Here is a 24790-nt window from a genome sequence, read left to right on the forward strand (position 1 = left end):
CCAAGGCCGAGAAGGGGGCTCAAACTGGGGTCTGCGGAGCTCCCGGGAGGTAGCAGCTGGAGCCCTTTACTGCGAAGAGGATCCCCTCGGCTAGCCTCTGCCTCCAAACTGCCCTGTACCCTCCAAAGGGGACCCCATGGTCCTCTCTCTGTGCTGACCTTTCTGTTCTAGAGGTTCCCAGATCTTTCCAATTTCAGGTGGGGAAACTGAGGCTCATGAAGGGCACAAAGTCACAAGGCAAGATGTCGGACTGTAGGGCAGAAGTGGACTTAAAACCACGGCTTTGTGATATCAAGTCCCGGAAATTATTATTCGTTAAACCTTTAAACAGATGAATTGGAATTTCACAGACGAGCCAGTTTAACCGTTGGTCAATTTAACCGGTGACTCCGTGGTCCCAGCTGGAGTCAGAGATCCCAAGGTTCAAATTCAGTCTCTGCCCTTTGTTGATATGTGACCTTGGGCCAGCCACTTTTCTGAGACTCCTTATTTCTCTATGAAATTAATCCCCTGAATTTGCTATGCAGCTAAAAACACCAGCACGATAAGTGCTCGATACATTATTGACACTATTATTATACTGGTTTAGTAGTGTAATACTACTCACTTAGTAGTGGTTTGCTAAGTGATGGTGCAGGTAGGATGGACTTCAGAGGACAAGGGGTTAACCATTCCTTGCCCACTCCCAGCTCCTGGAATTTGCTGCCAGAGCTGGAATAGGTCCCACCACCCACTCTTGCCCACTCAGGGTGCTCCTGGGAGACTACAGTCGATTCATGCAGTAAACAGTCCCCTTCGCCCCTCTCTGGGCCCTCCAAGTTGGGAGATTCTGGGGAGCCTGCAGCGACTCAGCCCCAAGCCTGGCCCTTGAGGGGTCCCTGGGCTTTTGGGAGAGTCTGGGGAGAGCTATACGGGGGCACGGTTGGGCCAAAGGGAGGGAGGGGGTTGGGGAAGAGGAAAATATCCGAGGATTTTAAAAGATGGGGACGGGGGAGATGAATAGGGGAACATCAGGCATTGGAAAGTGTCGCTGAAATTTATTGTGTGTGTGTATGGAGGGCTTCATATGCTTGCCAGAGGAGCTGGGTATTTTTCGTGGGGCAATGGGGAGCCATAGAAGCTGTGTGAGAAGGGAAAGGGCTCAGATATGAGTATTAGAAAAAAATTTTCTAGGGCCTGAATGGAGCCACCACCAAGGGCAAGCTTGAAACCCATGAGTTTTACACTGAGAAACTGAATCCCCGAGAGGAGCAGGGACCACCCCAAGGACATCCGGCCAACATCAATTCAGGTCTCCTGGGCACCCCGCCAAAGAGCAGAGACTTGGCTGGGCCCTTAGAAATGCTGCCAGCCAGCTGTGTGCCATCTGCCTGCCTCCTGCTGGGGAAGGAGGATCAACCAGCCGTTTCCTGAGGCTGCCCCCAGCTGCGCGCACGGTCACCTCCCGGCACCCTCTGCTGGTCGACGGGAGAAGGAACGACGGCTCCCAGCAACGTCTTGTACGCAGGCGCATGCCGAAGAGGTGACGTTCGTCTGCCACCTGTTGGTCGACATGAAGAAGTACACTCCCTTGCCTGTAAGGACGCGCACACAGATGGGACGCAGGCGCAGAACTGCAACTCCAGGAGGACCCGGTGGCCATTGGGCTCCGCCGTAGGAGAAACTACATTTCCCATAAGTTTTCGCACTGCAGCGGCAGAGCCTATAAGCTTTGGAATAGCCGGCGTGGGGACCGCGCGACGGGCGGCTGGACATGGCTTTCTTGGTCGGATCCCTAGGTCGCCAGTTGGGCCGCCTGAGGTGAGTCCTTACGGGGATCCTTCCCCAAATTTGGAAGTAACGGCGGTGTCCCGCGCTGGTGCCAGCTGTATACGGACAACATGACTTGCCAACGCCTTGCGCCTTTATGGAGCGCCTCTTGCAGCCAGGCTCCGTCCCGGCACGGATAGGGAAGCCGAGGCCCCAGACTGGTTGAGCGTCACGCCGAAGTCACAGAGCTCCCCCTCTGACCTTTCGCACCGTCTCTCTACCCCCGCAGGTGGCTCCAGCCCCGGGCCTGGCTGGGGCTCCCCGACGCCTGGGGACTCCTCGCCGCACAGCAGAACCGGGGAAAGGCGCGCGGGAACGAGTATCAGCCGAGCAACATCAAACGCAAGCACAAACACGGCTGGATCCGGCGCTTGAGCACGCCGGCCGGCGTCCAGGTCATCCTTCGCCGCATGCACAAAGGCCGGAAGTCTCTGAGCCATTGAGGATTGCGACGCCGACCGCGGGACCCCCATTAAAGCCTTTGTCTCTCCTGGGACCTCTCTTGCTGTTGCTTTTGTGGGGAGCCCGGACGACTCAGACATGCGTGCACCTCAAATTGTGGGGTTGGCCCAGGGGGAGAAGTCTGGGGCTGGACTGAGAGTGGGAGTAGGAAGTCAGACCTAGTCCCTTTCTACGATTTTTGAATTAGGAAGAATTTTGAACATACGGCAACAGCCCACTGAGTAGCACAGTGAACCCCGTGTACTCTGTACACAGCTCTGACCACCAGTCACCCACAACCCACCTGCCCCCTCCTGTGTTATTTTGGAGCAAATCTCAGGCATCGGGTTATTTCTTCTGTAAGTATATCAGAATGCATCTCTTCTAGAAAAAGCCTTTTTAAACACTCCAGGCCTGGTGACAGGCCTTTTAAGAACATAACCAAAACAACTTTTCACACCTAAAAAAATGGTTAACGTTGTTCCTTAATATCATTAAGTGTCTAATAAATGTCCGAATTTCCATTTGTCTTCTACCTGTCATAATTTTCCACAGGTCTGGGGAGGCTTGTGGGGAGGGGGTTGGTGTTGGAATTCACTTGCTCCTTGGGGATGCGTTGTATGACCTTGAGCAAAGGCCTTAACCCTCTGAGGCTCATTTGGCTTCTATGAATTGAGGTGCTTGTTTCTCCTTTGCTGTGTTGTTGGAATAATAATACTTCATAGTTTCCACTTAATACTACTGAGTATTTCCTATGTACTGGGTGTCGGGTCCTTGTCCTTGGCAGGCTATCAGTCTGGTGGGCAGGGTAGGAGCACTTGATTTGTACCCAGGCAGCTCGGAGACAGCGGAGTCGGGGCTGAGAGGAGGATTGCGAGGGCTGTGGGACTCTGGAGGAAGTGCCTGGCTTAGGCTTGGGAAGAATGAAATCAGAGAAGGCTTCCTGGGAGAAGTACCAGGATCGGGGAGGGCCCAAAGGGAGAAGGGATTAGACCCCGGTGTCAAGATAAAAGGTGCCTGAGAGATGCCGGAGGGTTCCAAAATTCGGGGCCAGGGAGATGGGATTGCATCCCTGGGGGACTGGGGAGCCACGGGGGCATTTGGACAAGAGAATCTGAGCTGTCAGTTGAAAGATATTAAGCAGCAAGTGCAGAACAGTTTAGATCTGTTAACAGGTTAGGACCCTGGGGAGGAGGCTGGGAGTGTTACGGTGGGTCCCTGTCTTCCGGGGCTGCTGTGGAAACTCCATGAGCCACCACATGAAAAAGTGAAGTAAACGCTAAAAAGTCGAGACTAGCGGAACCTCCCGGAGTTGTGGACTACAAATCCCAAGAGACTTCGGGGGCACGGCCTCCGCCCACTTCCGGATTTTGCGCCTTCGCCTCCAATTCCCGGGCGGGGTTTTGCTTCCTCAACCGAACTTGACCACCAAAGGAGGAGGTGTGGTGGCCAATGGACGCGTGACTTAGTGGGATCTGGCCAATGGAAGCGCGCAGAGGCCGCTATCCTTGGGGCGGGGCTAGAGTGCAAGCCAATGAGGGGGGGCGGCGGCGCCATCAGTGTGGGCTGTGCCGTGGCTGGAAGTTACTGTGCGGCGGCGGCTAAGAAGGCGGCTGTGGTGGCGGCGGCGGTGGCTGAGGCGGTGGCTGAGGCAGCGACGGAGGAAACAGAAGATGGTGAGAGAGGCTGCCGGGCCCGTACTCCCCCCTCCGTTCGACAAAATGGCGCCGCGGGCCCACCCACCTTTAGTAATCCCTGAAGCCCCTCACCTCCCAGCCCGGCCCCCTCAGGCCCCGCCCCGCCTCTCGCTCTGCCCTATAACCTTCAACCTCGGGACCCTGCTGTGAGCTTCCTGCTGACCCCACCCCAGCTCCTTCTCTCCGACCCCTGACCCCATGTAGGCTTCCAGGCCCTGACAACCCATTCATTTCCGGGTCGCTGCTCCCCCGGAAATCGGTGGGGGTGGGGATGGGGTCTCCCGAGACCCCCCATTTCAGGCCTTGTCCTCGGCTTCCCCGGCCTGGGTGTCTCCAGTTCATGAGGATTTGGGAAGCTGGGCTGGGCGTTGGGGAGGGGGAGGGGGCTTGACTTCGTGACATGTGGGGCTTTGTAGCCAAAGGAAGTGCGACATCACAGACTGCCCAGGTCCCCCAGAGCCCTGATCCCACCCCCAGGATTCCGGGCCCGGACCTGCCCCTAGGAGGGAGCAACTTCATCTCTCCGATCCCAGGCCTTTCTGCGTTAAATGGAGGTAGCAATAGTCCAGACTTGATAGAGTTGTGACAATTGAGAGAACTGATTTCGTGAAGGGCTTAGGACAGTGAACGCTCAACAGATGAGCTGGGTGACTTGGGGCTGGTGACATCTTCTCCCAGCTGGCTTCTCATCTTGAGGTGGGAATAATGCCAGCTGGTTGGGCCATGCGCTCATCCTGGATTTGGTTATAGTGGTTCTTTGGGGTCCGTCCCCCAGCCTGCAGAGTGGGATGGTGACTTGGCATCAGAGTTGTGCTGAAGGCCCCACCCCCACCCCCGAGCTGACAGAGGTGATGCAAGCTTTTGCAGGGCAAGTCAGAACCCCGTGGTCCCTGGACCCAGGGCCCGAGCCCACAACCCACGGGATGTGGTGAGGGATAGGCAACAGAAGTAGGAGAGGGGAAAGCGGGTCCTTAGCACGCGGGTCCCCAAGCCTGGGTGTTGTCCCTTGATTCATTGCTGCAATCTCGTCCCCCACGTCCAGTCCATAAGAAGTTCTGATGGCTTTGCCTCTAGGATGCATCGTGAATTCGTCCACAGTTCCCTACCCTGGTCTAGGCCCTGCCACCACTTGTCTGGACGCCCGCCCCAGCCTCTTCCCTGGTAACCTTACCTCCATCCTGCCCCCCCCTCCCCCGCCCCGGCAGCCTGTAATTCACCCAGAACCAGAGCGAGCTTGTCACTTAAAATGTAAATCTCATTATACCACTTTCTAGCATATAAGATACTCTAGGGCTTGCTTGCTTTCTTTCTTTCTTTCTTTCTTTCTTTCTTAATGTTTATTTTTGAGAGAGAGAGGGAAAGTTTGTGCAGAAGTCTGAGCAGGGGAGGGGCGGGCGTGGGTGGGAACAGAGGATCTGAAGCAGGCTCGGCGCTGAAGGCAGAGAGCCCCAAGTGGGGCTCCAACTCAGGAACCCGTGAGATCTTGACCTGAGCCGAAGTCTGATGTTTAACCGACTGAGCCACCCAGGTGCCCCACTCTGGGGGTTTCTTGTAACCCAGATGAGACCCCAGCTGCCCCCTCGCCCCCAAGGCCCCGTCTACCTCTGTGATCTCATCTCTCCTGTTCTCATCTCTTCCCTCAGCTCCAGCCACACTGTCCTTGTTTTCATGTCCCCACACTCTTGAGTCCCTTCCACCCCAGGGCCTTTGCATCTGTTGCTCCTTCTGCCTGGAATGTTCTTTCTCCTGTGAACATCACCCCCTCGGAGGAGCCCTTCCTGACTTCAGGAGGCCCCTTGTCTCTCGTCTCTTGGCACATTATTTCTTTTCCTCTCTCTTTGGGTGGGTTCACTGGTGGACTGCCTGCCTGGGGATGGCACACACATGTTCGGTGAGTGTCTGCTGAGGCAGGTGCACGGCTTCTGGGCCCAGCTTTGGCTAGGATTTGGCCGGCTGGCGTGAGGATTTCTCTCCTGTGCCCGAGGCCTTGTTTTCCTGCTTGGCTGGCAGGAAGTACCGGTCATCCCATCTTCATTCATTTATTCAGCACAGACACACTGGTGCTAACAGCTGGCCTTCAAGGGAGCTCTGCGAGAAACTCTTTCCCGGGCTGGGGGGCCACTTGCCCCAGGTCACCCAGCCAATGAGGGGCCCGACCGGGATTGAGTGCAGGTTGTGGGGTTTCTGCACCTCTCACCACTCTGCCACCTGGCTCCATGTGAGCCCTGCCAGGGGTCCAGGATGGAGACAGCCCTGCCCTGCCCTCTGCCCTCAGGGAGGAGCCAGTCCAGCGAGGGAGATGGACATAGAAACGAGTGACCTCATCGGGGTGTGATTTTGGCTCTAGCAGAGGTTCTCAAGGCGTGGGGAGAGGGAAGGGGCCGAGGGGGTTCGGAGCTGAGCAGAGAGGTTGGTGGGTGTTTCCAGCATGGAGAAGGGAGGGGCACTCTGCGGGGGTGGCCCAGGACCAGCACAGATGGAGGGGCTTTGTGGCAGGAGGACAGCGTGGGCCAAGCCGAGCCAGGGCTTTGGAGGGGCTTGAGCAGGGACAGGAGCCCCTCGTCACCCTTCAGGTCTCAGTGCCTGCATCATTGCCTCTGGGCAGCCCTTCCTGAGCCCCCGAATCAGTCACAGCTTTCCCCAGTGCTGTCCTGGATCTCACAGTCCCCTCCCGACACCCTGTCCTCATGGCCACTCAGCACTCACCAGCTCTTCCAGTCTCGCCTGTGTCCCTGTGTACTCGTGCTTCCCAGGGCCGAGGGCGGGTCTGTTGTGCCTTCCCCCCAGGGCCCCGCTGCCTGGTGCAGGGCCTGCCACATAGTAGGAGCCTGAGGAAAACCTTGCTGGATGGATGAATTTGGCTCCGCCGTCTGGGGTGGAATTGGGGCAGGGGTCCTGGGATGGAGGAGGCAAATTTGAGGGGCTTTGAGCTGGCTCCGGGGCAGTGGGTCACCCAGACGTCACGCCTCCTGAGTGGGTGGGGGAGGCTGACCCACACTCCAGCTTCCCTAGCTGGTCCGTGCCGCCGAGGTCTCGCTAGGGCCCAGGAGAGGGAGGGCTGGGCCCTACAGAGGTGGGAACACCTGCTCTCACCTGCCCTAGAGGGTGGGGGGCATCACCTGGACAGCTGCTTCCCTGACGTTGCTGAGTTCTGGCTCAGGTATGCGGATGGATCTCCCAAGGGAGGGTTAATGTGACCTGCAGGGCCTCTGAGGCCTTGGTTTTCAGGAAGGGAAACTGAGGCACTGGCATGTTGTGTAAACAAGGAGCTTGGCCTCTGAGGTTGGGTGAACCTGGGTAAAATCTGGTTTCTTGTTTTCTTGGTGGGGCTGGGTGAACGCAGACGAGGACCATGTGACCTTTCTGCCTCCATTTCCTCGTCTTTATCATGGGGTGACTCCAGCCCCTGGCGGGCCATGTGAGGAACCCCTGCCCACCTGCCCCACTCCAGGCTTGATGACAGCGCCGCCCTCCTGTTCTGCTAAGAAGTCACCCCAAACTCTTGGCCATCATCCTTCCCCAAGCATCCCTCAGGCTCTCGTGCCTCAGTTTCCTGAGGTGGACCTGGCTCTCACTGGCCTTTATCGCCCCCGTCTTATGGCTGAGAGTCACTTCCTTCCCAGAATCAGGGCCTTTCCCCTCCAGAAAGCTCACCCTTTCTTGCCCAGCTCATGCCAAAGTGTCAGAGAAAAAGGACTTTCGATAGGTCAGGGCTGTGAATGAATTCCGGTGCTGGCTCCCGGCAGCCGCACGGGCCTGGCTCCGTGCCATGGACGGGCCATTCTCCCTTCGCGGAGCAGCCTCCAGGTCGGTGGACCCCAGGAGCAACCCCTGAGCTGACTCTTGTTCACAGACCTGTCTGCTTCGGTCCACACAGCATTTTCTGAAAAGCCCAGCCACCTTGAACAACCTGGTGACGGCGTGCTAAGACTTGGGTTTCTGAGTTTTCTTAGGACTTGGGAGCTCATTTGACCCTGGGTTCCCGTGTCCGTACAGCAGCAGCCTGTGTCCCGGCTGCCCTCTCCCCTTCACCCAGGGCCCTGCTCCCCCACCCCTGTTTATGGTCACTCTGGCCCACAGGGTCTTTTAGGGTAGCCGAGCCCTTTTCCATCCCAGGTCTCTGTCAAGGTGGATATGTGGAAACGAGACCAGGTGTTTAATATTCGGCAAGCACAGAGGGAAGGTCTGGGCCCGGGTTCGACTCCCTGCCCTGCTCCTTGCTCAGCCTCCATTCTCCCCGCTCTCAGCTGGTTACAGGGCTGTTGTGAGGACCCCAGAAGAGAACGCTTACTTATCCCAGGGCTACTTTTTTCTGGTCCCAACAGTGTACACCTCAGGTAGCCAGCTTAAGGGTGCATTCTGGAAAACGTCACGGGAGGACCCGAGGAAGGAAACTGGAAGTCAGCTGGAAGCCCAGTCCCACAGGCACCCCAGGGATGGCCCGACCTGCTGCCCTGTCTCACTTACCATCTTCCCTGTCTTCTAGGCAGATTTTTTGAAAGGACTGCCTGTCTACAACAAAAGCAATTTTAGTCGATTTCACGCTGACTCTGTGTGCAAAGCTTCGGTGAGTACGCGTTCAGGGCTCTGGGAGTGGTTCTGGAGCTGCCGGGGTCGGGGGGGGGGGGGGGGGGGCGGGGGCAGGGCACGACGTGGACACACCGTCGAGGTCCCGCCAGGAACGCAGGCTGGTCTTCGAGCCCAGCCCCGCCCACATCCTTGCACATAGTTGTCTTTGTGGGAGGGTGGGTGCCCAGGTGAGGGGTGGGGGACCCCAGTCAGCCCGCCTGCTCTCCTCACCTCCCCGGCTCTCCTGCAGAACCGTCGTCCCTCAGTCTACCTGCCCACGCGGGAGTACCCATCTGAACAGAGTAAGTGGCCTCTGTCAGCCTGTCTCAGCCTGGCTGTCGAGGGGAAGGGCCCCAGGGCGGTGTGGGTGGTGAGCTCCGGGATGCCTGTCAGCAGCTGGAAGCCTGGCTTTCTCCGGGAGCCTCCTGATCTCCACATGCTGGCGTCCACATGCGGCCCCGAGGGGGCCCTCATTAGCTCTCATCTGCTGCTCGCCGGCCCCCTCCCCTTCACCTCCCATGAGTTTGGGTGTCCCCTGCCAGCACCGCGTCGCAGACCCTGAGCCGCGTACTGTGGGGAGGGGTCCCCGCCCAGCCTGGGGTGGGCAGCTCAGGGAGGGGGGGCGGCCAGGTGGAGGGGCCCGCAGAGAAAGGCACAGAGCGCGCAGAGCAGGACGACCTGAAGGTTATCGTGGTTGTGTTTTATTTTAATTGTGAAAGGAACCTACCTGGACCCTGCTGGGTGGGTTCTGTGCTCACCGGGGCACAGCTGTATAGGTCTGTGTTCCTGGTCTGCCTGGACCCGTGTGCCGGGTTTCCTTCCCCGACCTGGGGGTGGAGCCCCAAGTGCGGCGGAGGTCCTGGGTCTCCCTAGGAAGCAGGGGCCCAGCTGGAGCGGCCGGCTCAGGCCCCCGGTAGTAGCTGTGTGTTGGAGCAAAAACACCAGGCTTCCCGAGCTCTCCCGTGCTGGGGGTGCAGACACGGAGTCCCCACGCAATCACCCAGGCAGAGCCAGGCTGGAGACCAGGGAGGGGCGAGGGCCTGTCCTGGGCGGGGCAGCGCAGGCCGGGGTGGGGGCTGGGCCACCTGCAGCCTCTTCCCGCAACTTTCTCCGCCTTTTCTCCTCAGTCATTGTGACAGAAAAGACAAACATCCTTTTGCGCTACCTACATCAGCAATGGGACAAAAAGGTAAGGTGCCTGGGGTCAGGTGCCGGAACTCATGGCAACGGTGGTGGCCAGCAGAGGGGCTCTGAGTGGGGGATGTTTGGTGGCTGAATAGCAGTTTGCCAGGCAGTCTAGGGGAGGGAAGAGCATTTCAGAGCAGTGAACGGCGTGCCGAGGCCATACGGTTCTGGCGTTCAGGGATGGGTAGGAGCTTGTCAGGAGGTACAGAGGCCTGACTGCCGCTGAGGCCTGGCTCTCCACAGCCTGCCAGCATGGCCCGGGCAGCAAACAGACTTCAGTGTTATTGCCGAAAATCTTTGTTTAATGGTGAAATGTCACATGATTAAAGTTCCAGGCGATATGGGGCGCCTGGGCGGCTCGGGCGGTTAAGTGTCTGACTTTAGCTCGGGTCATGATCTTGTGGTTTGTGAGTTCGAGCCCGCATTGGGCTCTCTGCTGTCAGCAGAGCCCACTTCGGATGCTCTGTCTCCCTCTCTCTGCCTCCCTGCTCGCACTCTCTCTCTCTCTCTCAAAAATAACTAAACATTAAAAAAAAAAAATTCCAGGCAATACAACGGGGTGTAGTTGTAGTGAAAGGTCTTGCCACCCCCATCCCGAGGCTGCCTTTTTACACAGGACATTTTTTTCTTTTTCTTTAATGAAAACTCGCGTGCGTTCTGCAACACAGTCTGGGGGTTTTTGCCTAACACTGAGCATCAGACAGCAGCCTGCTGTGGGTGAGGTTGGAGGAGGACCCCATGATGAAGGGACTGTTCTGAAAATCTCAGCTGCGTGGCCCACCCCGTCCTCCTCCCCAGCCCCGGCAGACCTGGGTTCCCGCCGTGGGGGAAAGGAGATTTTCCCACACAGGCCTGCTTTCCTCTTCTGTGGCAACGCACGCCTTCCCTGGGTGGCTCATGGGTGCTCTCTGCCCTCTGGCTGGGTGGCTTATTCCTCAGTGTGTTCCGTGCAGAGCCGGCCGTGGTGACTCCTCACAGGGCCCGGGAAATGCCTGGCAGTCTGGGGCTGGCGGTCCCGAAGACTGTGGCTCAGCCCGGGGCGGTCCGGCAGGCAGGAGAGGCCCTGGGCTGGGTGCCCAGCTCCAGGCCCGGCAGCAGGTTTTCAGGGGCTCGCCCAGATGAAGACTTACGCGCCCCCCCTTTTGCCCTGCCTCTCAGAACGCCGCCAAGAAGAGAGACCAGGAGCAAGTGGACCTCGAGGGTGAGAGCTCGGCGCCCCCCCGCAAGGTCGCACGGACCGACAGCCCGGACATGCACGAGGACACTTAAGACTCTCGCTCCCCACAGGCGCCTCCTGTCTTGTCTGCTCCTCGCCCGCCCGCCTTGTGTAAGCGCCCCCCACCCTGCCCCCCACCGGCCCGCCCCCCGCCCTACAATCCATACCACTTCCAACCTCATAGGAGCCGATGTATTTATTTTCCTTGAGTTTTTATTTATGCTGTAAAATGTACCAAGCGATGGTTAAAGGGGACGTCAGACCCAGTAGTGCGATGTTGGTAGATGCTTTTTAAAAAACATTGTTATTCACAACCCCTCCCCCCCAGAACCCCCTTTGTGCCCCCACAAGCCCCCAGTTCTCCGGAAAAACCAGAGCGTGTCTGCAAGGGCCTAGAGCCGGGGCCCTGCTGTGGCCCGGCAGCATGCGTGGGAGCCCTTCTCTCTGCTCCTGCTCTCCAGTCCGGGCCTTACAGACTTGGCTTGGACCTGTGTCGTGCCCAGGCTTTGCTCTGAATGTGTGCCAGGGGGGAGAAGTCGGCATTTCCGGATCTTTCTCTTAAGTCATTTTATCATGGACTAGTGCGTGCTCCGTGTCCACCCCAATAAAAGGATCTTTCCTACTCGACCTCGCGTCTTGGCTCCGTATGCCTCAGCCCCAGAGGACGGAGTCACTGAGAGTCGTCTCATCACCACCAAGAGGAGCCAAGAGGGCCCCCCCACATGCTGGGGCCCTGGGAGCCACTGGATTCTCTCACGGGCCTGCTGTGGCCGCCTCGCTCAGAGCCAAGACCTGCCTGGACCCACCCCCCATGCCTCACCTGTCAAGGTGTCCCAGAGGACCAGGACACCCCTGAGAGATGGTCCGTGTTGCCAAGGACATAACTGTGGTCAGCCCCACACCCTGGATGCCTCGAGTCAGGGTGGTGTTCCCACCGGCCACTATGGAGACCGCCCAGGTGGCATGGCCTTGAGCGCCCCTGGTTCAGAGACGAGGCACATGGAGCTCTGAGGAATGCCCAGCCCTGGAGCTGTCGGTCAGCAAGTTACACAGCCACTGGCGGGCTGTCAGCCAGGCTGGGTTTGGGCCCGAGCTTGGAGACGTAGAGGGCATTCAGGCTCCAGGCAGAAGGTTTGAGGCCTCAAACGCTGGGCCTGAGGCCAGGGGGAACGCTGCTTCTCCCCGCCCACCAGCCCCAAGTGGGGGCCGTGGCCTGGGAGCTGAGCGCTACAGCCTTGAGGGCGGTGAGGGGTTGGGCTGTGGAGCTGGAAGGAATGCCAGGCTTTATGGGGTGCCACCAGATTATCACCGTGGAGGTCCCTGCCTGAGCCAGACTGCTCCAGCCTGGGCCGCCCGGCGCCTCCCACGGTGGAAGGTTCTGGGGGTCACCACCGAGCTGTGCCCTGTGGGGCCAAGGGGCTTTTCCTCCCAGCTTTGGGTGGCATTTACGCCTGCGTTGAGTCCCTGTGGTCACAAGGCAGGTGCTCACAAGATGCGAGCTTGCTCTCGGTGGTGCTGTGGTGGACTGAGTCCCCAGAGGCTCTCAGACTCCTTGGAATCCCCAGTCTCAGGGGTTGGTCTGACCTAGGCAGGCACTTGGTGTCACTGATGGTTAGTGAACTGACTTCAGCTTCAAAGCGTATGGGATGGTGAGAGCCGGTGGCACGCCTGCCCTCGTCTCTGTGGCCTCGGTTCCCCTGTGAGGGACTGGGTTAATCTGTCAGTGTCAGCCACGGCTTGGGCGGGGGTCCCGAGGCCGTGGCCCACCTAGGCCTCCCTGTGGTCTCCCTGGTGCGGGTTTCCCTCAGCCAGCCTCTGCCCGGCTCTCCTGCCTCTGGGACCGCCCCTTATTCCTCTGCTCCTTCAGACACCGAACTCTGCCTTCCCTCACCTCTGTGCCTTTGCACAGGCTGCTCTCCTGCCTCCAGTGAACCCCGGTTTCTCTTTCACAGCCCTCCAAAGTGCCCCTGACTCACACTGGCTCCCCCTGGTCTCCTTCAGCCACGGGGCAGGGCCCATCAAGCTCTGAGCCTTTGGATGTGGACATGCTTGAGGGGGAGGGGCCGCGTCCCATCCCTGACTACGCAACGAAGAGTCCCAGCAGCTTGGGTCTGACAGCAATCCCACAGTGGGGCATCCTGGCCACTCCCCAACGGCATCCCCAAAAGTGCCATCCCCTCAACATCGAGACTCGGGTGCCAGGTGCCTTCCGATTTTCATACCCCAAGTTCCTTTCACTGCTCTGGCTCCTCGGATGGCAGCCTGGGAGGCAGTTATCCCAGAAAGTGCGGCCTAGAGGACCGTGTCACCTCTCACCCTGCAGGGCCAAGGCCAACCCAGGACCTGGGCCTGGCACCCAAACTGCTGAGTCCTTTCGACACTTCGAGATGTCTTCCTTTGTCTAGGAAGCTGAAGCCAGGGCCTCAGGCTCTGCAGCTCCTCCCAGGGGCCCCAGGCCTGGACTCGGCCCCCAAATCTGGGCCGTCTCAGAGTTGGCGCAGTCTGGAGTTTTCCATCTGTGGCCTCAAGACCCAGTTCTTAGGAGGAGGCCCCCAAGGGTCACAGGATGGGAGGGGCACCCACCCTAGGCCTGCTAGGTCCCCAAAAAGCCGGCGCCAACTACAAGTCACTGGGCCCCCTGACCCCCTCCCTTCCACTGCTCTGTCCTCGGGCACTGTTGAAATATACTTTTTATTGCATTTCTGCCGTTTTACAAAAATATGACAAAATAAATTAAAAACAAATAAATAATCGCCTATTCTGTGTGTTTTCTGTTGGTTTTGGGGGGTTTCCTTTCCCCCATCCCGGTCGAAAGGAAAACGGCAGATGGGGGGGGGGCCCGGCCCCCGGCCCTGCCCCAGGATGGGGCAGCCAATACTGGGGGCCGTCGAGCCGAAGCGCGTTTTCTGGGTGGCGGCCGCCGCCCCGGTGCACGACTGATATTGCATATGAGAACAGGAAGGCAGGGCGGGCGGGTGGAGCTAATGCCAGCCGCTGGGCCAGCACACGGCCTGGGGGCTGGGGCTGGGGCTGGGCGAGGGCGCCGGGGGCTCCGGGGGCTCGGAGGTGGGCGGCAGCGGCGGGGGCGGGAGGCTGTAGAAGCTGGCGTCCCCCGGCAGGGGCTGCGGGGCGGGCGGGGGCCCGGCGAGGGCGCAGGGCGGGCACTCGGCGGCGGCGGGGGCGGGGGCCTGGCGGGGGGCGGCGCCCTCGCCCCCGCAGCCCCACGGCCCGTCCCACTGCCAGCAGCCTGCGGGCGGCGTCGGGGGCCGGGGCAGCGGCGTTGGCGGCGGCGGCGGCGGCGCGGGGCTCCGGCTGCGGCGGGTGCGGAGGGCAGGGGCGCCCACGGGGGCCAGCGCTGTCCCTGCGGAGGCGAGAGGGGCCGTTCCGGGGGGGTGCCGCCCCCGCCGCCGGACCCCGCTCGGACCCTGCCCGCGCTCCCTCCCGGGCTTCCAGGCACCTCGAGGGCCTTATTGCTTCTGATCAGTGACAAGGGGTGGGCGTCTTCCGGTGCATCCCCTGTCTCTGGGCACTGGGCCCCTCCCCGTCACGGGGGGGGAGGGGACAGTCTGAGGAAGTCCCTCTGATTTCTGACCTGCGTCCCTGGTGTTGCAGCTGCCACCTCTTGGGCTCCCTGGGGGATGAGCTGCTGGAGCCTGGAGCTGGGTTGGGCTGGGGTTGGGGCTAGCAAGGTGGGCTGGGGGGGGGGGGGGGGGGCGGGGCGGGTGGGCACGAGGCTTGCACCTCTGCTCAGCGCGAATCCGGGTGCAGCCTGTGGCCGAGCCCGCCGAGCTCCCTGGGTAGGCAGCCCTGGCCCCCACCTCCAAGGAAGGCCTCCCTGAACAGCAGGGCTGCAGGTTAGGGACTTGCATAGAGGCCTGGGGGGGGGGGGGGGGCCAGTCCCCCCAGGATGAGCTGGGTGTGGGGTCTCATAGGGGCAGGAGAGGCTGGGCCAGGTGGGGAAGAAGCCTCCTGCATCTCTCCTGGCACCAGAGCATGGAGGGCAGGGTGCCCTGGGAGGGCCGCCGGGACAGGGGGCTTTGGCTGTCAAGGGTCCCGGAGATACTGAGCAGGCTTTGACTGAGAGGCTCCACGTACCGCGTACCCAGGTTCCCAACCGGTACAGAGACCGGGCCTCCTCTGTCCCCTTCAGCCCCTCTCCCCAGGCCTGGCCACCCCACCCCTTCCCGCAAAGCCCAGCCCAGAGTCCCCACCCCCGAGTTAAAGCTTGTGACCTGAGCCTTCCTCTTCAGGCCGGGGGGCGTCCGGCTCCTCAGCCGCAGCCTCGTCCACCGGCCCACTCCGCTGGGCTCGGCCTCCTCCGCCGCTGGGGGTCCCATCCAGCCGGGCCTGCCCACCTGCCCCGTTGGACCCGGCGTCAGCCCGGGCCCCACCGAAAGGAAAGAGCTTGCCAGCGTGGAAGGCCTTGGGCGGTGAGTGGCTACGCTCTGGGTCCCGCCGTGTCTCAGGCGACTTGAGGAACTTGAAGCTGAGGAAGGCTGGCAGGCGGGTGTCGCTACCCGTGGGTGACTGGGCAGGGGGTGGCCGGGCGGCAGGGCCAGCCCCCGCGCCGGCCAGTGAGGATGCGGCCCCAGACGACAGGAACTTGCCCTGCAGCGGGATGATCTGTTTCAGCTTCATGACGTTGTTGGGTGCCAGCAAGGACCCCGGGCGCTTGGGCCGCTCTTGCCCGTGGCCGCCTGCCCCACTGCCCTTGGCCTTGGCAGAGGCCTTCTCAGGGGCAGCAGGGTCCAGCCCTGAGCCTTCGGCCCGAGCCTCCTCCCGGCCGCTGGCGTCGCGCTCTCGCCGGGCATGGTGCTCCGCGTGGCGCTGGCGCTCCTCCTCCTCCCGCCGCCGCCGCTGCTGCTGCTGATAGCGGTGCTGGGCCTGGCGTTCGTGTCTCTGTGGGCAGAACAGAGCCATTAAAGGGACTGGGCGGAAAAGGTGTGTGAGCCCCCCCCCCCCCCCAGGCCCATGCTGGTGCACCCTGCAGAAGCGGAGAGAGATCCAAACACTTACTGGGCACCAGCTGCCTTCCTGGACCCACACTGGGGCTTTCTGTGGAAGTGGGGAGAGATCTAAACACTTTTTGGGTACCATTTGCATCCCCGAGCCCACCCAGTGGCTCTCTGAGGTAGTAGGGAGAGATCTAACCCCTTATTAGGCACCAACTGCATTCCCGGATTCATGCCAGTGCTTTCTGAGAATCGAGAAGAGAATTTCTGAGAATGGACAGGAGAACTGACTGGGGGGGGTGGGCTCAGTCGGTCAAGCATCCAACTCTTGGTTTCGGCTCCGGTCATGACCTCGCGGTTCGTGGGTCTGAGCCCCCCATCGGGCGCACTGACAGCACGGAGCCTGTTTGGGATTCCCTGTCTCCCTCTCGTTGCCCCTCCCCCACTTGCTCTCTATCCTCTTCTCTCTCTCTCTGTCTCGAAATAAAGAAACAAACATTAAAAAAAAAAAAAAAAAGAATTGAGAAAGGGGGTAACCACATATTGGTTCCTGACTGTCCCCTGCCTTCTGGAGAACCAGCGATAGAGTCATGAGTGGCACAGGCCAGACTCCACGCTGGCCAGTCCAGGAGCCTGTAGCCCCACGTGGCTTTGTCAACGTCGGTTTCAATAATTCGAATAAAATGGCAAAACAAAATAAAGTGCGATGCGAATTCCGCCTCTCAGCTGTACCGGCCCCATTTCAAGTACTCGTCGGCCGCCCGGAGCCAGGGGCCACCCAGGCAGCGCAGACAGAGGCCATCTCGGTCATTGCGGAGAGCGCCGCCCGGCGCTGGTGAGCTCCTTGGCCCACTCGGCAGCTTTCTGAGGAATGTGGCAGAAGCCGGGCTTCTAGGAAGCATCAGCTGTGTCCCTGGCCCCAAACGGGACACCGCCGGTGAGCTGGCCGATGACTAAATGTTCACAAGTGCCAGCCTGGTGCTGGACGCCACCGGGATTCCGGGAGGGGACGGGCCGGTGCGGAGCGCTAATTATTACACTGGGCTCCGCACATCTTCCCTCCTGCTAAGAACCCGGCCGCCAGCCAGCCGGCCGAGGTGAAGAAGCCCCACCGAGTGAAGGAGTAGACCAAGCCCAGCGCCGCACCAACGTTCCCCGCCCCCCCCCCCCCCAAAGTGTACCTTGAAGGCCTCCCGGCGCTGGTACTCAAGCTTGGCCATCTCCTCGGCCACCCAGCCTGGGATGTCGGGGATGGCCACGTGGATGAGGTACTTGAGGAGCAGAGCGAAGTGCTGAGACAACAGACGAGGACGAGGCTGCAGGCTCCGGACGCCCTGCCCTGCGGCCCCCCCAGCTCCTCCTCCCCCCGCCCGCCCCCCTCCCCGGCCACCAGCCCCACCTCAAGCACCACCACAGACACGATGGCCGCTTCGGGGCTGAGCCAGGGGAAGAGGCGCTGCAGCTGCCCGCACTGGCCGATCAGGTAGCAGTTGACCACGATCGCCAGGACACCCATGGCCTCCATCACCTTCTGCAGGGGAACACGCGGGGTGGGGGTGGGGGGGCTCCGGTGGGGTCCAGCCGCCCTTTCCCGGGGCCTCCTGCCCCTCCCCAGCGCACCCGGACTCCCTCGGGGCCTCGGCTCCGAGTCCTTGGCCGCCCCCACACCTGCCACTGGCCGATGCTCTCAACCCGTTGCCCGAAGGGCCGCTGCAGCCCCGTGCACAGCTTGAGGGCGTCGCTTCGGATCTCAATGAGGTTGTTGACCAGGGCGCACAGAGCGGCCAGGGGGAAGGCAGACGAGAAGAGTACCACATAGCCGAACTGCACGAACATCTCCTGGTAGTCCTGGAACGTGTCCTGCAGGGGGCGGGGCGGTGCCTGGGTGTGGCCTTCCGCCCTCCCTCAGACCAGAATGCCTCCTCCCTTAGACTACCTTTCTCTCTCTCAAGCCTTGCCTTCCTCCGATGATCCTGAATGGACCCAGAGTTCCCCTTCCAGGAAGTTCCTGACCACATCCAGGGCCCCATTTTATTGCACCCCTCCCACCTCCCCCCTCAGACCGCAGGCCCTGCCCCTCGGAGGGCCTCGCCTGGGCCCTCAGACGCTCTCCTCACCTCGTACTTCTTCATACAGCTCTCAAGCTCGGCCTGGGTAAGCTGGGGTGAGTGCTCCTCCTCGGGTGGGTCAATCCAGGATGACCGATTCTGTCGCCGCTGCCTCCGGGCTGAGTCGCCCGAACCTGGCTCCGGGTCTGGGCCCCCGTCTGGCCCCTGGTCACGGCCCTCGCCCCCAGCCCGGCGGAGCAGGACGGCCGGAGGCTCCCGCTCGGGACTGCCGGGAGCCCCTTCGGCCTCATCGTCTTCTTCAGCCAGTGTGAATACTCCCGGCTCCAGCCCCTTCTCCACCATAGTGGGGCTCCCCTCCTCCAGGAGGGCCTCTGGGCCAGGTCGCCGCCGCCCAGCCCCTCGTTCAGCAAAGCTGACCTTCTTCAGCCGGAGCCCACAGTCCAGGAGGCCGCTCTCCTCACCCTCCTCCTCCTCATCTTCCTCCTCCTCCTCCTCCTCCTCATCCTCCTCCTCCTCCTCTTCTTCCTCCTTGCCTCCCCGGGGCCCATCCCCCATCTCCCCACCTTCCCCTGCGGGCCGCCGCTCCACGGTAGCCTCCTCCTCCTCCTCAGGTGCCCCACAGCCCCCACTGAGACACCTGCGGCCCCCGCTGCCGCCTCCGCCACCCTCTTCGGCCTGGGGTTCAAGGCGGCGGGGTGCAGGGCGCTGGAGGCTCAGCAGGCCAAGCAGGGCACGGGCCAGCTCCCAGGCAGCCTGCAGGCCAAGCTCGCCACGGCCCAGCCGCCGGTACAGGTGCGGCTGCAGGACCTCACGCACGTTCTGGAGGAACTGGCGGGTGATCAGCAGAGTGGCCAGCATCTGGGGGCAGGAAGGGGGTGGAGAGAGGCCACGTGGGGGGCGGGCGAGGCCCCGGGCACCGGGACAGGCTGCTGGGACTGGGCACCCGCCTTCTAGGAGCAAGCTTCCAGACACATGCCCTGAACCCAATTGCTAAAGCCACCCCTCTGGATGTCCCGGGACATGGAGACCCCAGCACTCAGCCTCTACCACCACTCATCTGCCACAGACCATAGCCTGGCGGGCCAGTGCTCCTAGCCAACCTCCTGGGGTTGTAATGCATGTCTCATCCTGCCGTGGCTCAAGGTCCCCTGCTTGCAGCACTGCCCAGGAGCTCAGCTGGTGCCCAGGGCCTCAAGAGGCCCCTGCCATCTGCACCCCATCAGCAGAGCCCCAGCCCCTTGGAACATGCACCCTTGGCTCAGCGTGAGGCCCCAAGCATAGCCACACTGCCCACCCCGGCGAGACCCTGTGGGCTCGCCACCTGCCCATACTTTGGCCCGGGCCACGAGCAGGAGGCCCCGGAGGGAGAGGAGGAGCAGGCGGAACCGCAGGGCCGCGAGCGGGACCAGCACCGCCCGAAGCTGCCGCTCGAGGCTCTGGGACAGGGACAGGACGAGCAGGAGCTGTGGAGGGACCGACGGACAGGTGGACGGACAGATGGGGGGTGGGTGACAGGCAGAGAGAGGACACACGGACGGACGGACGGACGGACAGAGAGAGAAGGATGGAGGAGGGGGGGGAGGGGCTGGAAAGCCCGTGGACCCCTTGGCCAAGTCCGGCCCCCCACTGGCCGCCATTGTGGGGGGCACTGCCGTGGGCTGGGGTCTCACCTCTTTCAAGCGCTCCATGTCCTTGAGGTAGAAGCCAATGTAGAAGAGGCTCAGGTATGAGTTGACAAACTGGAACTGTGGGAAGCAGACAGGTAAGCAAATTTGACCCCAGGAGCCCCCCCTGTGCCCCATGTAGGCCACCCCCACTGCCCGCCTGCTGGCCGCCACTCACCAGGACGACTTTGATGATGAGGTGCTTCTCATAGGCGCTCTCCAGCCGGTAATTCTCTGGGGGCCGAGGGGGTGAGTGAGGAGGTGGCCCAGGCCCCCTGAGAGCAGCGGGGAGCCTGAAGGCCAGTGAGGACCTTCCTCCCCAGGGCAGCGGGACCTCCCCTTGCAGGGCGTACCCATGTCGTTGAGCCAGATGGCGAGCTTCTTGTAGCCCTCTGCGCTCACGCTGACCAGCAGGGCCAGCACGACCTTGGGCAGGAAGCGGGCAAGACGAGGCAGCCCTTTCACGCTCAGCACCAGCTCCTGCAGGGGCGGAGGTTTTACAGGTCACCCCGGCGTCTGGGCTCGGCTTGGGGGGTGGACCCGGGCAGGTGGCTGTCTGGTCAGGGCCAAGGCTGGGGCTGGGGTGGGGGTGGGGGAGGCCAGAGGTCACCTGCAGCTGGAAGCAGCCGAGCATGAGCAGGAACACACAGGCCAGGCAGGTGAGGCACAAGGGGAGACTCACGAGCAGCTGGAAAAGCAGCCGCTTCCAGGGTGGGTAGTAGAACTCCTCAGCCCGCGTCACAGGGCTGATGCGCCGGATACCCTGGCAGAGGGTGGGGGTGGGGCTCAGCGTGAGGCCAGAGGTGCACCCTGCCCCCACACACCCTTCCCAGTGCTCTGAACTCCATTTCCATCCACCATGCCTTTACCTCTGTGGTGACGCTCCCCCCACCTCCCCCAGACCCAGAACACCTTTCCCAGGCCCTTAAATGCATTTTCCCACCCCTCCCCTTCCGAGCATGCAGATCCCCTGACTTGGCACACCCTTTCTGATGCCGTAGCCCCATTTCACATCTTGTCTTTGTCCCTGCAGTGGCCCCCCCACCTCCACCTCTCATTCTTGGGAGTCCTTGGACCCAGACACCCACGACTGACCCTGAACTGGGGCCGTGGCTCCTCCACTGCTTCCCCAGGTGAGTCCAGCGTCCCCCATTTGTAGGCCAGCTCCGCCCCCCTCCGTTTCCACTCCTCCAAGAACAGGGTTGACCAGACCACGTTGAAGAGGGCAAAAACCACACACGATACATCCCGGCTTGTCTGGGGATGGCGGAGGGCCGAGCTGTTGGCCAGGTTGGCCCAGGAAGGAGGGTGTCTCAGGTACCCCAGCCCCTGCCCAGCCCACTCCCAGCACCTGATCAGCCTCCGTAAAAGTGTACAGGACAGAGCCAAAGACGGCTGGGTATACCATCGCTGATGTGTAGAAACCCAGCCAGGCAAAGTACATGGCAATCTTTACTCCGAAGTAGTCACAGATGTCATCTGCCAGGGGCACACAGCGGGGGTGGGGTGGGGGGGTGTTCTGGTCAGCCCTGCCTGCTCCGGAGACTCCCGCACACACACACCCCCCCAGCCTGGGGCCACACCTAGAGGCTGGTTTTCACACACAGCTTGCACCCACGACTTCATGAGGCGGTTCAGGATGCGCTGCTCATGGACCGGGAACACCTGCTGGATGATCCCGCGGGCTGCCAGCTCAGGGACTGTTGGGGGACAAGAATGCGTGAGCCCCGCCCTTCTGCCTCTGCCTGACCCGGCCAGCGCCCTTGGCCAAAACCCATGTTACAGCTTTTCCCTGCTTTTAAATCTGCAGGGGCCCTTCCCAGGAGAGAAGTCCTGAGTAGACAGATTATCTAGTTCTCCTTCAGAATTTGGAGGTGCAGAGGCAGGCAGGAGAGGATGCAGGAAACCTGGTAGGATGGGACCAGTGTAGAACCCTGTTTTTAAATAAAGCCATTTGGCCTCAGCTCACTGCTCCGAACGTCTGAGGATCGGTGCAAAGTTGGCGTCAGGAGGTGAACTTGGGGTAGCTGGTCTCTTGGAGAGGAAACCGAGGCCCAGGGCCGCACCACCCAGTGCATGGAGTGCTGTCCATGGTTCTGCCCCTACCTTATGCTAGACCCAGAAAAAGCTTTCTCAGGGATCAACCTCCCAGGGGGTAAGCCCCACCTCTTAGTTAAGGCCACACCCCTTCATCTCATTGATTGATGCCTCCAGGCCCCACCCAACTCTTCACTAGCCTTTGATCAGTTGGCTCTAGGCCCCGCCCTCTTACGTTGATAGGCTGTCCTCTAACAGCCCCACCCAACTCCCCACGTGTGATTGGAGGTTGGTCCCGCCCACTCACTGATTGGCTGGTCCTCCAGGAAGCGCACGTTGTGTAGTGCCTCGCCCTGCTTGGCTCGCAGGTTCTGCAGCCAGAAGCGGATGATGCTCTGGCGTTCCTGCAGGGGACAGGGTTTGAGCACAGGGAGCAGCAGCCCAAGGGCTAGGGGTGCACACTGGGAGCCAGAGCTGGCCGCACCTGGGAGGTGAAGAAGCGCAGCTCACTCTCCACATTCTCGTAGATGAAGTCCTCCTCGCAGGAGAAGCCGCGGGTGCCCCCGCCAAACTCGGCCTTCACTGCTTTGCGCAGACCCAGCTCGTCGGCTCCTCGAAGCAGGCTGCCAGGGAGACAGGGAGGTGGCATCATGGAGAGACCCTGGCTCACCTTCCTGGAGCTAGGGTTGATATACCTGGCAGCCACCTGGGACAAATGCAGGGCGCTAGACCTCACAGTTAGTGCTTGGAAGGGTGGGGAGCTGGGGAGCCGGGTCAGCGAGAGGCTAGGGACAGAGACTCGCCTCTCATACGTGGCGGTGACGAAGAAGGCATAGGCACGCGTGTGGCGGTGGTGGCGGACTTGTACGATGAGCTCGGGGATGCCCACGCGGATGTGGTTCAGCAGCCATAGCAGCGTGTGGTCATCAGTCGTGTCTGCCAAGGGGCACAGGGACTGATGGCTCTTGTCACAAGGGGTCTGAGGCTTCTTACACACTCCTACTCAGGGTGGCCCGGCTCAGGGGAGCCCAGGGCAGTGGGCACAAGTACCTGGAAAGGTCATCAGCACATCGCAGTTCTCCGTGGGCACCGTCTTCATCCACGCCTTGTGGGACACCAGGTAGCGACCAGCCTGCAAGAGCCGCTTCCCAAAAAGCTTGTCTAGGGGGCAGGTGGGGCAGGGCCCAGGTCAGGCCACTCCCAGACCAGGACCCCAGCCTCTGGTTCAGTCCCTCCAGCCCTGGCCCTTGCTCATACACTCTCCAGGGCTCCTCAGCACTCAGCCTGGCATTCAGTGGCCTGCAAGCTCTGGCCTCGGCTTATTTCCTTCCCTCCGTGTCCTTGCACCAGCCAGGCCCTCCTCCAGAAATGCCCTTCCCCCAGGTCCTCCCTTACAAATCTTACTCATTCTTGAGGCCCAGCTCCGCCTCCAAAACCACGATCGATAGGGCGCTCACTAGCAGCCCTGAGCGCTACACCACATCATGTCAGCGCGTCCTCAGAGCTGGGCGCGGTTCTTATCCCCATTTCACAGGTGAGGAAACTGAGGACCGGGGCGTTTAAGTCACGCACCCAAGGTCACAAAGGCGAGCTGGGATTCGAACCCAGGACCGTATGATTTTGTATCCTCTGCGGAGTGGCTCTTTCGAGCGCACCCCTGCCGGGCTGCGATCCGGTAGCTCAAGGGGTGACTGGGCTCGGCCCCAGGCCCGGGCTCTCAGAGGGGTGTGTCCGCGTCTCTGCTCTGGGACCCCCGCCCCCTGCATCTTCCCAGACGCTCTAGCCCCGCCGCAGCCGCAGTGCCCGGAGAACCGGCCCCTCGACTGGACTCCAGGCCTGGGACAGCTGACCCCAATCCCCTCCCGGTCCAACCGCCGTGCGCACCCCAGGCACCTGCAACCCTGTCAGATCCAGCCGCCGCACACATACCCAGAACTCCGGACGCCGGGGCTGCAGGCTCGCCCTCAGGCGGGGGCCTCTTGCCACGCTCGCCCTCCAGGGACGTGCCCCCGGCGTTGGAGGTGGCTTCGGCCATGGCGAGGGCAGGTCAGGTCAGGGGCTGCGGGCGGCCCGAGCGCCGGGGGGCCGCGGGCTCATCGGGCCGGTGCAGCCGCGGAGCGCGCTGGAGGTGGAGACAAAGGCCGCGCCCGCCCGCGCCGGCCGCCGTCCCCGCGTGCCCGAGCGCTGCTTCTCGTCTCCGCCCGCGCGGAACCTCGATTCTCCTTCTCGTCCCCGCGCACGTCGCTCTTGGGTTCTCGACTCCGCCCGTGTTGTTTTCTGGATTTTGTTCTCGCCCGCCCACTTCGCTCTCTGGTGCTCGTCTCCGCCCGCACCAAAGGTGCATTCTCTTCCTTGTCCCTGCCCGCGTCATATTCTGGGTCTCGTCCCCGCCCGCCCCGGGCCTGGATTCTCCGCCTCCGAGCCTTAGTTTCCCCATCTGCAAGTGCGGGGTTTGGAATCTGAGTTGGGCGTGATTTGACTACGGCTGGACGTGGGAGGGGGCGGGCCAGGTCGGGGGAGATTCCAGGTAGCAATAACTTCGCCACAGAAGACGAGTACGTAGTTACAGCAGGTTCTGCCTCTGAGTCTCAGCTTGAGCCGTTCACCTACATGGGGCACTCGTCGCGCCCTCTCCGTCCAGTTAACCCCTGGACCCCCGAGGACGTCACCTCCTCAGAGAGGACCCGATAGGGTTGCCAAGTTTAGCAAACAAAAGTACAGTCTTTCCAGTTAAATGTGAATGAACTTCTGACAAACGAATAAATACATTTTTAGTATGTCCCAAATATTACATGGGCCATAGTTACCCCAAAACTTTATTGGTTGTTTATCTAAAATTTACATTTAACTGGGCGTCCTGTATTTTGTCTGGCATCCAGACCGCTGACCATTCTGTGTAGCCTCTTCTGTTAGACGGAGAGCCCAGGGAGGGCAGGGACTCTTTCTGGTTCTTGGCGCACAGGTGGCGCTTGATGTATACTTGAGACTGATGGAACAACGCGGAGACGGCGAGTGTCCGCATTCGTCCCTCTTTTACAAATGAAAAAGTTGAGCGGGGTCGAGGCAGGGTTTAGCCGGTCCGACAGTTTCTTCCCAAAATTGTGAGAGCGCCGCCCGCCCGCTCCGTCCAAGAACCAGAGAATTGGCCGTG

The 24790-nt window shown here is 61.3% G+C and overlaps 3 protein-coding genes across 7 annotated transcripts; 2 read left to right on the forward strand and 1 right to left on the reverse strand.

Annotated features, from left to right (window-relative positions):
• Positions 1–9: 9 nt before the first annotated feature.
• Positions 10–2774, forward strand: MRPL34 (mitochondrial ribosomal protein L34). Of its 2 annotated transcripts, XM_042978529.1 has the most exons (3): positions 10–197; positions 1174–1800; positions 2039–2774. In XM_042978529.1, exons 2-3 carry the CDS (start codon positions 1754–1756, stop codon positions 2250–2252), a joined length of 261 nt encoding a protein of 86 aa, XP_042834463.1. In that variant the 5' UTR covers positions 10–197; positions 1174–1753; the 3' UTR covers positions 2253–2774. The 2 variants fall into 2 exon arrangements, with proteins under 2 accessions (XP_042834463.1, XP_007088410.1); XM_007088348.3 differs by lacking the exon at positions 10–197 and having other exon boundaries at positions 988–1800.
• Positions 2775–3769: 995 nt separating this feature from the next.
• DDA1 (DET1 and DDB1 associated 1) lies at positions 3770–11544 on the forward strand. Of its 4 annotated transcripts, none has more exons than XM_042978526.1 (5): positions 3770–3926; positions 8438–8514; positions 8767–8818; positions 9644–9705; positions 10860–11544. In XM_042978526.1, the coding sequence occupies exons 1-5, from the start codon at positions 3785–3787 to the stop codon at positions 10968–10970; spliced, it is 444 nt and encodes a 147-aa protein (XP_042834460.1). In that variant the 5' UTR covers positions 3770–3784; the 3' UTR covers positions 10971–11544. The 4 variants fall into 4 exon arrangements, with proteins under 4 accessions (XP_042834460.1, XP_042834462.1, XP_042834459.1 ...); XM_042978528.1 differs by having other exon boundaries at positions 3846–3926; positions 8434–8514; XM_042978525.1 differs by lacking the exon at positions 3770–3926 and adding an exon at positions 4180–4501.
• A 2009-nt stretch (positions 11545–13553) lies between these two features.
• On the reverse strand, positions 13554–23869 carry ANO8 (anoctamin 8). Its single transcript, XM_042978521.1, has 18 exons — positions 23569–23869; positions 22690–22800; positions 22443–22575; positions 22124–22262; positions 21947–22043; positions 21186–21302; positions 20954–21081; positions 20698–20859; positions 20213–20365; positions 19956–20082; positions 19781–19836; positions 19609–19683; positions 17987–18796; positions 17538–17729; positions 17269–17400; positions 17051–17161; positions 15150–15816; positions 13554–14278 (listed from the first exon to the last, which is right to left on the reverse strand). The coding sequence occupies exons 1-18, from the start codon at positions 23672–23674 to the stop codon at positions 13899–13901; spliced, it is 3696 nt and encodes a 1231-aa protein (XP_042834455.1). The 5' UTR covers positions 23675–23869; the 3' UTR covers positions 13554–13898.
• Positions 23870–24790: the final 921 nt, after the last annotated feature.

Source organism: Panthera tigris, chromosome A2 (genome assembly GCF_018350195.1).
Source record: "Panthera tigris isolate Pti1 chromosome A2, P.tigris_Pti1_mat1.1, whole genome shotgun sequence".
NCBI lineage: Eukaryota > Metazoa > Chordata > Mammalia > Carnivora > Felidae > Panthera > Panthera tigris.

Coding starts and splice junctions, on each gene's coding strand:
- MRPL34 (XM_042978529.1), top strand. CDS start 1,754: ATGGCTTTCTTGGTCGGATCCCTAGGTCGCCAGTTGGGCCGCCTGAG. Junction 1,801..2,038: donor CGCCAGTTGGGCCGCCTGAG/GTGAGTCCTTAC, acceptor CTACCCCCGCAG/GTGGCTCCAGCCCCGGGCCT.
- ANO8 (XM_042978521.1), bottom strand. CDS start 23,674: ATGGCCGAAGCCACCTCCAACGCCGGGGGCACGTCCCTGGAGGGCGAG. Junction 21,082..21,185: donor GTGTGAAAACCAGCCTCTAG/GTGTGGCCCCAG, acceptor TGCCCCTGGCAG/ATGACATCTGTGACTACTTC. Junction 19,684..19,780: donor TCATCATCAAAGTCGTCCTG/GTGAGTGGCGGC, acceptor TGCTTCCCACAG/TTCCAGTTTGTCAACTCATA.
- DDA1 (XM_042978525.1), top strand. CDS start 4,348: ATGTGGGGCTTTGTAGCCAAAGGAAGTGCGACATCACAGACTGCCCAG. Junction 8,515..8,766: donor ACTCTGTGTGCAAAGCTTCG/GTGAGTACGCGT, acceptor GCTCTCCTGCAG/AACCGTCGTCCCTCAGTCTA. Junction 9,706..10,859: donor ATCAGCAATGGGACAAAAAG/GTAAGGTGCCTG, acceptor CCTGCCTCTCAG/AACGCCGCCAAGAAGAGAGA.